The sequence below is a fragment of the Xiphophorus couchianus genome, chromosome 15 (genome assembly GCF_001444195.1).
Source record: "Xiphophorus couchianus chromosome 15, X_couchianus-1.0, whole genome shotgun sequence".
Taxonomy (NCBI): domain Eukaryota; kingdom Metazoa; phylum Chordata; class Actinopteri; order Cyprinodontiformes; family Poeciliidae; genus Xiphophorus; species Xiphophorus couchianus.
The window spans coordinates 10,327,848-10,340,842 of record NC_040242.1 but is presented as its reverse complement, the minus strand read 5'-3'; the positions used below and the strand labels follow the sequence as shown (position 1 = coordinate 10,340,842).

The 12,995-nt window shown below is 35.7% G+C and overlaps 1 protein-coding gene across 4 annotated transcripts in view; it reads right to left on the bottom strand.

The window, feature by feature from the left end:
- adgb (androglobin) overlaps positions 1-12,995 on the bottom strand; it is a 35,618-nt gene that overhangs the window by 5,101 nt on the left and 17,522 nt on the right. For 3 of the 4 annotated variants that reach the window (XM_028040755.1, XM_028040758.1, XM_028040757.1), the window contains 12 exons: positions 11,678-11,792; positions 10,770-10,937; positions 9,969-10,107; positions 9,591-9,719; positions 7,117-7,210; positions 5,982-6,113; positions 5,465-5,612; positions 5,175-5,362; positions 4,885-5,063; positions 3,710-3,783; positions 3,066-3,177; positions 263-417 (listed from right to left, as the gene is read on the bottom strand). In XM_028040755.1, the coding sequence (XP_027896556.1) occupies positions 263-417; positions 3,066-3,177; positions 3,710-3,783; positions 4,885-5,063; positions 5,175-5,362; positions 5,465-5,612; positions 5,982-6,113; positions 7,117-7,210; positions 9,591-9,719; positions 9,969-10,107; positions 10,770-10,937; positions 11,678-11,792 (1,633 nt within the window). The remainder of the gene's footprint in view (positions 1-262; positions 418-3,065; positions 3,178-3,709; positions 3,784-4,884; positions 5,064-5,174; positions 5,363-5,464; positions 5,613-5,981; positions 6,114-7,116; positions 7,211-9,590; positions 9,720-9,968; positions 10,108-10,769; positions 10,938-11,677; positions 11,793-12,995) is intronic. The other variant, XM_028040756.1, reaches the window with a different exon arrangement.

Sequence of the window (12,995 nt, the reverse complement as noted above, 5' to 3'; positions counted from 1 at the left end):
ACACAAACAAGATAACAAAGATCATGCTCACCTCAACAAGCACTAGCTGAAAGTCATTGTTCTGCTATTTATGATGCTTTTTTAAATTAGAAATTCATTCTAGTTATGATATATTACTAATAATTAATATATTATTAGCAACACTTGCCAGACAACCTTCTTCTATTTCACAGATTTAAAATGAATAAATATGATCTGCCCTACATTGTGACTGTCTTGTTGGCTTACTGTCTTCTGTCATTGTAATTTTGTCATACATTACCGATTCTTGCTTGGAAACATTTATGGAGACACTACTCTTTCCTCTGTGCCTGTCAACTTCACTTTTTCGGCTCGTTTTTTGTGTTTCAGTCTTGGTACCATTCTGGCTTGATGGGCCGATTCTAGACGAAGACTTAATATCTCCAGGCTTGAACACTGAATGTTGAAGATAGTAGGAAAGCATTTTTTTATTTTGCCTGATGTCATTTGAACATGAGCTTAAGTACAAACAGTTCAAGAAAATGCTTAAGGGCTTTATAAAATAGAAATATTTTACAACATGCTGGACTGGTTTGCAAACCCTTTTAATTCAGTGTTAAACTGTTATTACATTTGAAACATTTTACTTGATCTTTTTCAATGAGATATTCTAAGAAGAAAAGAAGCAGCAGCATTTAAAAAGAAGTCATTTCCATTTCCAAATAAAAATAGTTTTTCAGCCTTGTTTAAACAAGTAAAGGAGATTTACTAAGTGTGGCAAGAGGCGCATGTGTTGTGCAATCACATGTATGCTAGATGGCACTGTTGCACTTCAAAAGCTAAAACTAACAGACTTCTAAGTTTCAATGCAGTGAATCCTAGTATTTTATCATCATTTAGCTAACTTCTTGCCTTTCTCTCTGAAGTACTTTGATAAATTCTTCTATGGCTGTAGAAGTTTGCTGCTCTTATTGTATCTAAATATATGTGCATTGTTGCAAAATAAATATAACTTTGGCTTTGTTAAAACATTAGTTTTAGCTAAAACTATGTTTTCGTGGTAAAAGTTCCACAGTCCTCACAACAAGTAAGTGCACAGTTACTGTTGGTGGCTAACTGTTTTAATGGAGAAATAAAGAATACATAGTTGACACGTAATATTATGCATGTGCCAAACACAGTGCAGTGTTTTAACTGCGTCATGTTAGATAACTTGTAAATTAGGCTTAAAAGCTTTGCATGGCATGCACTACATGTGTATTTGTGTAGCGTGATGGGAGCATGATTAAGGGCACAGTTCCACCACTGAGACAGAGTTAAACTGGGTGAAATTAATCCAGTCTTCTGCTTGGATATTTCCCTGGGCACCAGGGGGCAAGAGCCAACTTCATTTGACATCCCATTGACCCATTTCTACAAAATTATCTGAAGAACACAGGAGGTTTTTGAGGACTGACCCCTTCATAGACATACGAACAAACTCAGTGACAAAATGCTGAACATTCTTGATAGGATGGATAATAGTGATATTGTGTCCAATCATTTAGCAATTTAAATCAAAGAACAAAGAAATTGTGATGACACATTATAAGTTGGGTTGATATTATTTTTTGGGTAGTATTAATTTCTTACACATAATAAAAATATTTTATGATATATTACAAGGGATGTAATATTGCAATATGCTATCATATTTTGCATATTTTTAGACGATAAGCCGAGTTGAGAACAGGTGGTACATCCCACTCTCTGTACAAATAATAAAATATATACATTTTAGTATTGTCCATAAGCATAATTTTACCTTGTATGGCTTACTGGAAACAAATTTATTTTTTTAATCTAATTTAACATCCATCCATTGTATAAATGGGTGACATCAGATGTCAGTTGAAATCAGATGTCTACACAGACACTAGGAAATTACTATCCTTTTCACCTTACATTTTACCTGATGTTTATTCAGACAAAACGTGTCAAGTTTTATGTTAGTAAGGTTTATGAAACTTTTTCTTCTCCTGTTTGCTAATGCATTAAGGGACAGAGACCATAAATATTCAGGGAAAAAAGGTGGATACTTGCAAATTGTGGTGTAACAAAACAGCCTACAAACCTAATGCAGTTATGCCTGATCTGGGAGGAAGTGTGAGCAAAAATTCTAGCAAATCGTATAAACCATGTGAAACAAACCCCAAAATTTCTGACCCAAGTCAAGCAATTTAATTTCAATTCTACCAAAATCAAACGAAATTTATGTAAATTTATAACTTTAAAGAAAGGGATATTTTTTTTCTATATTTACCAAGAAGGCATATTTACTCTAGAATAATTTCTAACGTACCTAAAAAAAATGTGTATCTTTTTATTAAGTGTATGTGAACATCTAATTTCAACTCGAAATGGAATAATATTGTCAAGAGTAACAAATGCAGTCAGAATTCAATGACAGCAAATTGGCTTTTTTCTACAGGCAATCATACATATTCTTCACATGCTGATTTGTTTCACAGCAACACAGCTGCACTCAATGAATTATCCTCAAACTGTTCAAAGGATTATATCAAATTTAAACCAATTTCTTTTTTTCCTTTCCAACTGATCTGCTCTAATTGTTAAAATTAGAAACCCAGATCCAAGAAACCAAGATTGCTTCAACAGTCAATAATAAACGGACTAAGCAGATATTTCTTTGATTTGCTGTATTCATCTGGTTTCCGTTAGACTTGTAATTACAGGCTTCTGACCATTGGAAGCCTGGAAATGCCTAAGCTCCAACACTGTCTCTTGAATATCAATAACACTTCAAAACAAAGAATAACATGTACGAAAGCAACGATGATGAGAAAATAATAAAAATAACAATAATAATAATAAAACATTTAGAACCTGAGGCCCAAATGCTGCAAAGACAAAAGGAAAATGGTTTCATTGCCTATTATAGGCTTACATGTATCAAGGGGCTACATGAGTCATGTGGAATGCATACTAAGAGCTGCAAGTTCAGATCAGGATTCACTTGAGTGACTTGGTGTTCTAGCTATCCTAGGGGCTATTGAGAATAGCTGTTTGGTGTGGCATCTACATAGTTTTTATATAGTATGTACCTCTGATTTCATTCTTCTTCATTTCTTGTAGCATATGGACAAAATCCAGCTGGGTTTCATCCAAATGCCAGCTCTTACAGAGCATCTCTGCTTGCACCACATACTTATGATCCTGGGAAACACAAATAAGCAAAAATTCACATAAAAATATAGCATTGTAATATAAAAACAAAGAAATCCACACAGTACAAAAAAGATGCATAGATTTATGCAGCATAAACCAGAATAAGCATAAAGCCATAAGCCTTACTTATGATATGACAGTGAAAAAGGTGCTTTAAAGCACAAGAGTTAGCTTTAGCTATTCCGTATTTTGACTAAAGCACATAGGGAGCAAAAACAAAGACCTGGTTAGTAAACATTAAGTCATGAGTGTGAAAGGGAAAAAAAATGTTTCAGAACTTAAGAGAAACGCACACATTTTTTTTCTTTTTCTCCACTGGAGAGGAGAAAATTTCTCTATTTGTACAGGCATGCACTTTTAGCAAAAGTGTGCTAATACTTTTGGCAGGATAGTGTATGTGTGGGTGAATGTAAATCAATATGTGTGAGCATGCTTACAAATCAGTATGCAGGAAGCAAAACTGATATGGACAGGCAGAAACTAACTAGGTGAGAGGGACAAGCATAGAATGTCTTCGTACCGGGATGGCGTTAGAGGACAGTTTTGATCTTCCAGCTGGACTTTCTAAGCTTCGCCGCCTATCCCTCCTGGAGTCTGTTAACACAAAATTCACAGCGGTTTATATCTGAAGTAAAAAATTGATGAAGCACAATACTCGACCATAACAACATACTCATTCAACAAGTGTGGGTCTCCAGGGTGACAGAATTTTTTTTTTAAAAGTGCGGCCACACACAAAGTTAGTTGGTTTGCAGTTGTGGCATAATTAATTTTAACTGGTGGGGTGAATAGTGAATAGCACAATCAAGTAATTATGTTACCTTCAGTTGTTATAAAAATTATATATTTCAAATATAACCCAAAAGAAATTTGACTTTGGAATTTAACACATTGGAATTGGGCCTCTGTAAGAAAGGACTGCTCTTTAACACTCCGTCTTCAGGAAGTTATCACAACATTGTTCATCTATTAACCTTATAGTAACGTTTTTAACAGTGCTGCTCTAAGAAGTAGCTAATGTAATGAGCACAGCAAATGTGCAGTTCCACCAGGCGTTTGCTAATTGCTTCTGGCTAGTCTGAAGGAGCTGAGTGGAGGAGTCACAAGGGAGGACTGCTCTACGAGGCGGAAACTTCGAAGCTTGGAAACTGCAGCTCTGAGGAGGAGCTTTGTCCTAGGTTCCCCCAAGCGTTTTACACAGCTGAATGGTTGCCACAGGAGATTAAAGGATTTCTCAAACATGCATTAAAGAATCAATGCAGCACTCCAGGTATGTTTTTGATGAGGGAATATCACTGTGACATTTTTTTTAGCTTCACATGCTGTGAAGCTAAAAAAAAAGAAGTTTATTTTACATAATACTGCTCTTTTGGACATATATACGACTTCAACCCTGATCTGTTTGCTATTTTCCTTGGTCTTCATGAAGATGTTTATTTGCTAATGTGGGCTTTATTAGATGTATAAGTATATAAAAATACATGTCACACTATGTTTTTCTTTCAATTTCATATGCATCACTTTAGGATGTTTAAATCTCAAATGAAACTCAGTGATGTCTTTACACTATCCAGAAGACATTAAAAGTGTGTAAATATATTTATGAGGCATTTTAACTTTCTGCCACATGAAGAATTTAAATTAATAAATTTTTCTCATAATACAAAAGACTTGAACAAAAAGTACTCAACTTACCTGGCTGTTGACCTTTGTTTGCCTTGAAGAAGAATACAGGTAGTACAACAAAGCCCCTCCCAGTGATGCCAGCCATCTCCTCCTCCTTGTCCAGAACAGACAAGTGTATCAAAACGTTTTGGTCAGAAGTTTCAAACTGAATTGTGCCCATAGCATCTGCCATCACCTGAACACTGTAACTGAAAGAAATTTTCAGAATATCATAGTTGTTTTTTAGTCTCAGAGGAGTATTACCTTTGGCCTGTCCATACTTTCTTAAATTGTTAGTTTAACATAATTTGTCTTCTCACCGACAAATGAGATTTTTGTCGCTTGGAATGTAATAATCTTGGAATTGCTTCACTGAGAACGCATTGACAGGAACTTCACGGCTCAGTTTTGGAAGAGGTTCTTTTGAACCGATCAACCGCATCCTCCATTTGCTATCACTGACAGGGAATCCAGGTTTAACCACCTCTGCAACAAATGTATAGCCAAGCTGCAAAACAGAAACAAAAAAGAAAATTAAGAATGTAAATATAACAAAAGATTTTCTAGTGCTTTGAGAAGGAAGGTAGAACAAATCTCTGTATCCACAAACCTTATTGGGTTTATAAACATGGGGCAGCACTTTGAGCCTCTCGATTTCCTCTCCCGTGTCATTGTTAACAACATGCAGACAACAGTTAGAAACTGGAGAGAAGATGATCGGTACCAGCAGCATCTCCTTTGGAACAATGAATACTTCTCTATATAAACAACAAAAATGAAGTGGTCAGCTTGACACTGATTGGTGATTGATTGATCTTTTTGTGTATCAGGCTTGGTGGTACCAGGTCTGGCTGACAACACCCATTGGTATGGACACTTTAAAGAGTGGCGGGGATTAAATAAGAACAACACATTGGTTTATTTAGGAAGTGAAAAATTATCTGCTAAAATTACACTTTCAACAGATAACATGAAGCCTACCAAACAGTTTGATAGGCCATCACAATTGTCATTGTGGTAGCTTGTCAGAGTGACTTTGAATTACCAAACATATAAGACCTATTAAAGGTTGAAAGGAAACTGTTTAATTTCCAAACCTAGCCTTTAAAATATAATTGTTCTCTAACCTAAAGACCAAAGCCCAGGACTGGTTTGTGTCCTGGAAAGAGACGGAGTAATCAGCGAAGGCGATTCTTGACGATTCATCCTCCAGACAGGAGTACAGTTCTTCTTCCTCCCCTAAATGATCAATAATGTATCTGGACAGGAAAGACAGAAATCAAAACATACTTAAAAACTCAAAGAAATTTTCTGCAAAGGTTAAACACAATTTCTAAAATTTATTCTCAGAATAAATAAACATTTACGCTTTAGCAGAAAGTGAATGAAAGCTAAGTATAGTTCATGAATATAAAGCTACTCTGGAGAGGAGGAGATGCCGTTTTGTTGCCTCTCAGCGTGGAGTAGATGCTTCTGTCAGCTAAGACAAGCACATGCTTAAAGGTTGACAACAGCCAAAAAATGCCCCCTCTGTTCTCCATACACACTGACTGAGCTTTCAGTGTTCATGCACATATATGCTTCCCCAGGCAGCGGGTCATTCGACAGACGCTGCAAGCTGATTGGTACGGGGTGAGTATAAACAGCAGATGGTACCACTGGGAAAAGATGGAACACAATGTGGAAAATACTCCCTGCATGGCCCCCACAGGCTGCCACAACCAGGAGAGGGAGCAAACTCTGGGTATGTGGTAGATTAGAGGCAAAGTATATGATCACACAATCTACACAATATTCACAAAAAACTGAAGCTGGAATGACGTTACATTTTCTCCAATGTTGGTATTTGTCTCCAAATGTTTACAGAAACAAAAGTCAAGCTTGGTGCATAAATTGAAGTATGCGTTTCGATGAAACTAGTTTAAAAGTGTATTTAAAAATTACAACCTTTAAGCAGGTATTAAACATTCTTTTCAGTAACCCAACATTTCTGTATTATTTTTATTAGTCAGAAGTAATTTAATCTTCCATGAAATAAAACAATTATATTTTCCCAAGCTATAAGCAGAAAGTCATCATAATTATCAGAAATAGAGGCTTGAAAACATCCATCTGTTTGAAATTAATTAATGTAATATTTACTTATGGAATTTAGTTAAATGAATAAACTTGCAATAACATAATTTAATTAGATGTACCTGTATCTTTGTACCTCTATTCCTCATAACAGTTTCACATTATAAAAATCTGTCTTTTATTTACCGTAGCAACAAGGCAGAATGTTTTGCTGCATCTGCTTCAATCTTCTGCCACATATCTGAAAGGATCTTGGAAGCACGAAGGTTTTCTTTATTTCCTGAATGACATAAGAGCACAAAAAAAAAACAAGTAAGAAAAGTAGCCGCTATTAAGGCTGAAAGACAATGGATGTTTATGCAAAACACAAACCATTGTTATTGATGAGCTAGTTCAGGCAGGGCCACAGAAATTGGAAATCAGACTCACTTTGCCAGTCTGTGGGTTTTTCTATTTTCCTTTTTTTTAGTCCCTTTAGAAAAATTGTTATTTCTTTTTATTTAGCAAAATTAGATATTCAAATTCAGCACTAAAATTGGCCAGAGTCTCAAAATCTTATTGAGTAAATATGACATGACACAGTCCAGCATTTATTGGAACTGTTAATTGGGATGGATGGGGGTCAAAAAAATGTCAAACAAATCTTCAAAGGCCACTTTTGGCAACTACAGAACAACCATTAGATTAAACTGAAATTTAGTTTATTGTTCTGGTTACCAAATGTCTACTGTTAGGTGAAGTGGAGGATCTATTTCCTTGCCCCCTTATGTGGTCACATTTTCAAATTAAATGTCGTAATGTGCAATGTCTGGGTTTTTGGGGATAAGCTGCTTCAAATATAAAGAGAGAAATGGAGAGAAAATATGCTAACAGGAAAGAGGTAGGAAAAACCAAAGCATGACAGTCCAGTTTCATACAGATCAAGCAGCTAAGCCTTAGTGAGTGCTGTGGTCAATGGTATCTGGCTTCCTTCAACTTTTTCTGGCAGTGCTAGCAGATTCTATAACAATGTAAGTATTCTAGGTGTCTTGAAGACTCCAACTACATGTCAACGTTTTCTTTTTAAGTGATGCCTTATAGAAGCTACTGTTTTGACACTGACACATATCATACCAGGAGTTTCCAAAACTAGCCTCAGGTAACTGAAATAAAAACAAATGTCACCTTTAGAATTTTCTCATTGTTCTACAAAGGCATCGAACATCATATTTTGTTTTCTACTTCTTTTTATAAAAGGATAGTACATGCATAAAATATGAAACAACTAGCTTTGATTGTAACATATGTTAATTGGGACCAAACTGCACTTAATGATTTGTACTGTTGCAATGAACTGGGTTGATATGAACTGATTTTTATATGATGGCACTGTGGCTCAATGTGTACAGTAGTCAACTTGAAATCTGAAGTCAACTTGAAATCTGAAATTTGTTGGTTGGACAGTTTCCTTCAGTGACAAATTATATTTTGTTTGCAGGTCGGCATGGTCGTCTGCCTGCATTTATAGCGCTTTCCTGAGGTTGGGTTGGGAGCAGTAGTGGCGAAGCGTAACCTTTGTTTTGGGGGCGTTGCTTCCGGGATGGTTTTGGGGCGGAGTTCCGGTTTGCCTCAAACGCAATCTAGATGCTAAAGGCAGCGCTTCGATCGTCATTGCTGACTTCTATTTTATTATCCTTCAGGTCAGTACACGGTGAAAACATACCAAGACTACTTTGTAAGATGTTTACCTCTTATTTGACTGTGTTACGGTTTCTGTGCACCGTTTTACCAATAGTTGCCAGTTTTATTAGGCAAAAGTAAAGTTGGAAATATACCAGTCCGTGCTGGGAAAGTCCCGCGAGGAAAGGTGATTAGAACGCCGTGATATCTTACGAACTCCAGGTTTTAGGAGTTTTATTTTGCTTTTGTTTGAATAATATTCATTGTAAATTGGTTGTTGACTCATAAAGTAGCTCAGAGCATGAGTAAAGTGAGTCCAGGCAAAGTTAAAGGTAGAGAAATATTCATTGTTCATAAAGTGTGTGAATTGAGGTTGAAGTTGAAATAATGCCAAGTTAAATTCTGTATTTGTTTTGTAAGTCTTGTAATTCTGTTTTTAACTGTTGATTTATCCTGTTTGGTACACTGTACCTTGGTTGTCTTCATCTAAGTGACGGATGGAAATTTGAAAAGGGTAATGTGTGAAGTTAATTATTACCTGTGCGAAAAATAAACCAGGTCTATAAGACAATGGTTATGTAAAACATTAATACTGTACACTGTAAAGGTTTTGTTTGTTAATAAATAAAGAAAAACGCAATCTGGATATTAAAGGCAGCACTTCAGTCGTTATTGCCGATTTCTATTTTATTATCCTTCAGATTGTGCTGAATGTTACAGCCGTCCAGACACTCAGGACCTGTGACATTTAACCTCAGCGTGGCTACTGATCTGTGTATTAGTGTATGAACATGTGAGAGCAACTAGCTAAATGTTTTTCTCTATTTCCTCATCTACAGAGCTCTTTGTCCTGGCGTATTGGTAAGAATGGAGGTCCTGCACTATTGGCTCCTGTGCTTCACAGCTCAGTTTAATAAATCAGGCAAATTTTAACAATGAGTGAAAATGTAAGCTACTCTCCATTAAATGCATGTTTCTCATATACTTATGTGTACTTTTACCAGGTTTTGAGGCTTTAAGTGCCGCTCGCACCAAATACCCTTTTAATCGAGCTTGCAGAATTGTGACTGCCTGGATTTCTTTGTCTGTTGGCCGCCTGTCTCCCCATACTTCAGAGCGCTTTGTATTTCCTAGAAACAGGACAATGAGAGAAACAAACCAACATGTTAAAATGATAGAAAGTGAAAAAAAAAAAGTTCAAATGCTATATTCTGAAATGGTTTCCCTCAAGCAGATCTGGATTTAGGAGTAAATCCACTGATTATAGCACATATAACAGCTGTTGCAAATATAAGCTGCAAGACAGCATACCATAACTGTGAATTACAAACATATGCAAATGTATACATTTTATTTGTCAACATAAAAATGAGACCTACGGGTAGAAGGTGATGCTTCTATGACTGGGGCCCAAAGTGAGGGGTCGGCAGTAAGGGCTTGAAGTGCAAAGTACTCCTGTGATGTCAGCTTTTTGCCCTGGGCCTCACGAAACATGTGGCACACTGCCAAGTTAAACAGCTTTGTTTCCGGCAAACAAACACAAAGTAACAAATACATACATGAATGTGTGAAAAAAAAAAACTGACTGCAAGATTACAGTTATGAGAAGGACTACCTGTAGGACAATAACTGCTGGACAATTACTTCTCATGCTTGCTAAAAGTTAAACATAGTAATTATTACTAATTAAAGACGACTTGTTACTGCTATTTTTATATACAAACTCTTGTGTATATGTGAAATAACTCACAACAGGTTGTCTGCTAGGGCTATTAGATCTTTACCAACTTATAACTTTTACAAAATAATTTTTGACACACTATCAAATAGTCTTTCTCCAATATATAAAAAAAATCTTACAGGTGATTTAGTAAAGCACATTAAAGCCTTACCATAGGGTTTTTAGGTTGCAGAGCTTGGATATAACAAGCTAACATAGAGATATCATATATAATAAATAATTATGTGAATATCAGGACAAAAATGTTCATAGACCAAAATGACACTTGTTTATAATAGCTGTGACAGTCAAAGTCCCATCACCAATTCTGTTTTTACAGTTCAGCTGTTCAGCCCAGCACATTTAGCAAGTTTCTCTGCACCATCCATACTTATTTGCTGCACAATAAGATCATTGTTGCATGGCATTATGTTTATGTCGTATTATGATCACAAGTTACCTTTTGGTGTTTTCTTGTCCCAGTTTTGGAAAAGATACTTTTGGGGAAATAAGTATTTTCCAGATTCTTTCTGAGTGACGGGAGCTTCTGTTCATCAGTAAAGGAAGCAACCACGCAGGATAAGGCTTTGAATATGGCCAAAGCCTGCTCATTGAAGCGAACACTTTCCTGTTAAGACCGAACAATAGCATATGTTTTTATTTACTGCTGCCAGTTAAACAAAACTAAACTAAACTAAAATTGATGCAATTGGTGCAGAAATGTAGCAGAAAAAAAGTTTAAACTGTAAACTGTGCTGGCAAACAGAAAAAAAAAATCTGCAACAGAGAGACTCATTTAAAACTTGAAGAAAAGTACACAGACAGCTGTACACATTTATAAGCTGGTGGGGTAAAAAGAAAAGTAATTCCAATATGTTTTAGAGAAAATATTTCAAAAGAAAGTGTTTATATTAGTAAATGCTTAAAGAAAAAAGTGGAAAAAATGTTTCAAATTCCTCTGGTTTTGTCTCTTTGTTTCATAATTAGTTTTCTGAGAAAGAAAATACAAAATATTGCTCGAACACGTGTTCTTTAATTCAGTAACAATATACTGTTTTACTCTTGGAGAAATAGACAAACACAAGATTTGTCAATTTATTTTCATCAGCTTCCCCCCTCACTTATTTCCCCCAGCTAGGTACATGAAAGGATATTTCTGTTCTTCTGAATTTTTTGGTTACACAGTGGTTTTCTTAAACTGGTCAAATGTACACACATTTGACCAGTGTGTACATTTGATACACTGATACGGTCAGTGGATTTGTCCAGAAAAAAATAAATAAAAAATAATCTGTTTAGAATCAAAGATACTATATTGTCCACTAGAACCACCAACATGATCAGGTGTTGACAACAGTTTTGGATCACCTTTGCTAGGATGGGCATAATGGTTTCTTCATCTCCTAACATGAATTGAGTCTCGCTGCTCAGGTGGATGTGGTAGGCTAGAGTCGCATGTACGTGGAGGCAAAACACATTGCGCCTGAGAAATGAGAGACAGTGGCAAAATACATTTTTAAAACAGGGACTTGCAGCTCATACTGTTTACTAAATAGGCTATAAGGACTTGTGCTACCATTTATTCAATAAAACAAAGAGATCCTTCATCAACAGACCCCCTTCACAATCAGAGACTGTAGTATAAACCACATTCAAATCACTTTAAAACAAATCTCAAGTATCTTCATTGTCAGTCTGAGAAATGTTTTTCCTTTCGTTTTTCTTATTTTAATATGTCATTTACTATTGTATTTAGTATGTTCCTTGCTGAAACAATTGACATTTTTCTTCAGTTTTTACAATATTTCAAACAAGTAACAAAAATGAGCAAAGTTAGTTTCATTATCTGAATGTTCCACATATCATGAGACAATATGCAATTTGGCTTTTTATTGGGCAACGTGACAAATGTATTTTTTTTCTTTTTCTCACATCATTTCTATTTTACCGAAAGGTGTGAAAATGTAAAATGTTTATTATCAAATATGGACTGGATTATTCAGCATTAAGTACCACCCAAAATCAATTTAGTATTGAGTTTACCATTGTTGTTTTACTTTCCTTACACTTTTCTACTTTACTTTTTTATTAAACGTTTCTTTATGCTCCAGAGAAAAACATCTGAAAATCCAAGCATCTTTCTATACATTTTTTTTTCCTATCATCATACTTAACCAAAGATGGAAAATTATCAAAAGCTAATTTCATACTTTCAATACTGAGTAGGAACCCTATTTTTTTAATTTTCCTGAGTATTTTAGACAGATTCACTGCATTCTTGGAAGCAGTACTGCATGTTTCCATTTTTCTCTGTGGTAATCAATGGGTCAACTGGTCAAGAGTTGCTCCAGTCAAAGAGTTTGTCTGCCAAATGCCCAGCTGAGTTCACAGGGACTGAAGCGTGGAATTCTGCTACCCAAGACCCATTAACTTTATACAATTCAGCCATCACAGCATTTAGTAAATGGGTGAGCAGTGAATCAGAGCTTGGCTGGGGCTAAAACTGAAAAGGAAACAAAAAACAGTGGAAAAGGATAGAGTAGAACAAAGAGTTTAACACAAAGATGTGCTAGGGCAGTAAATTTTGTAACAAAAAGCATAATAACAGTTCACAGGAGAGGAAGTAGTATTATGGGGCATTGTCAATTGAGTGTTGTGCATGATTATGGCTCAGCAGTAATTGCAC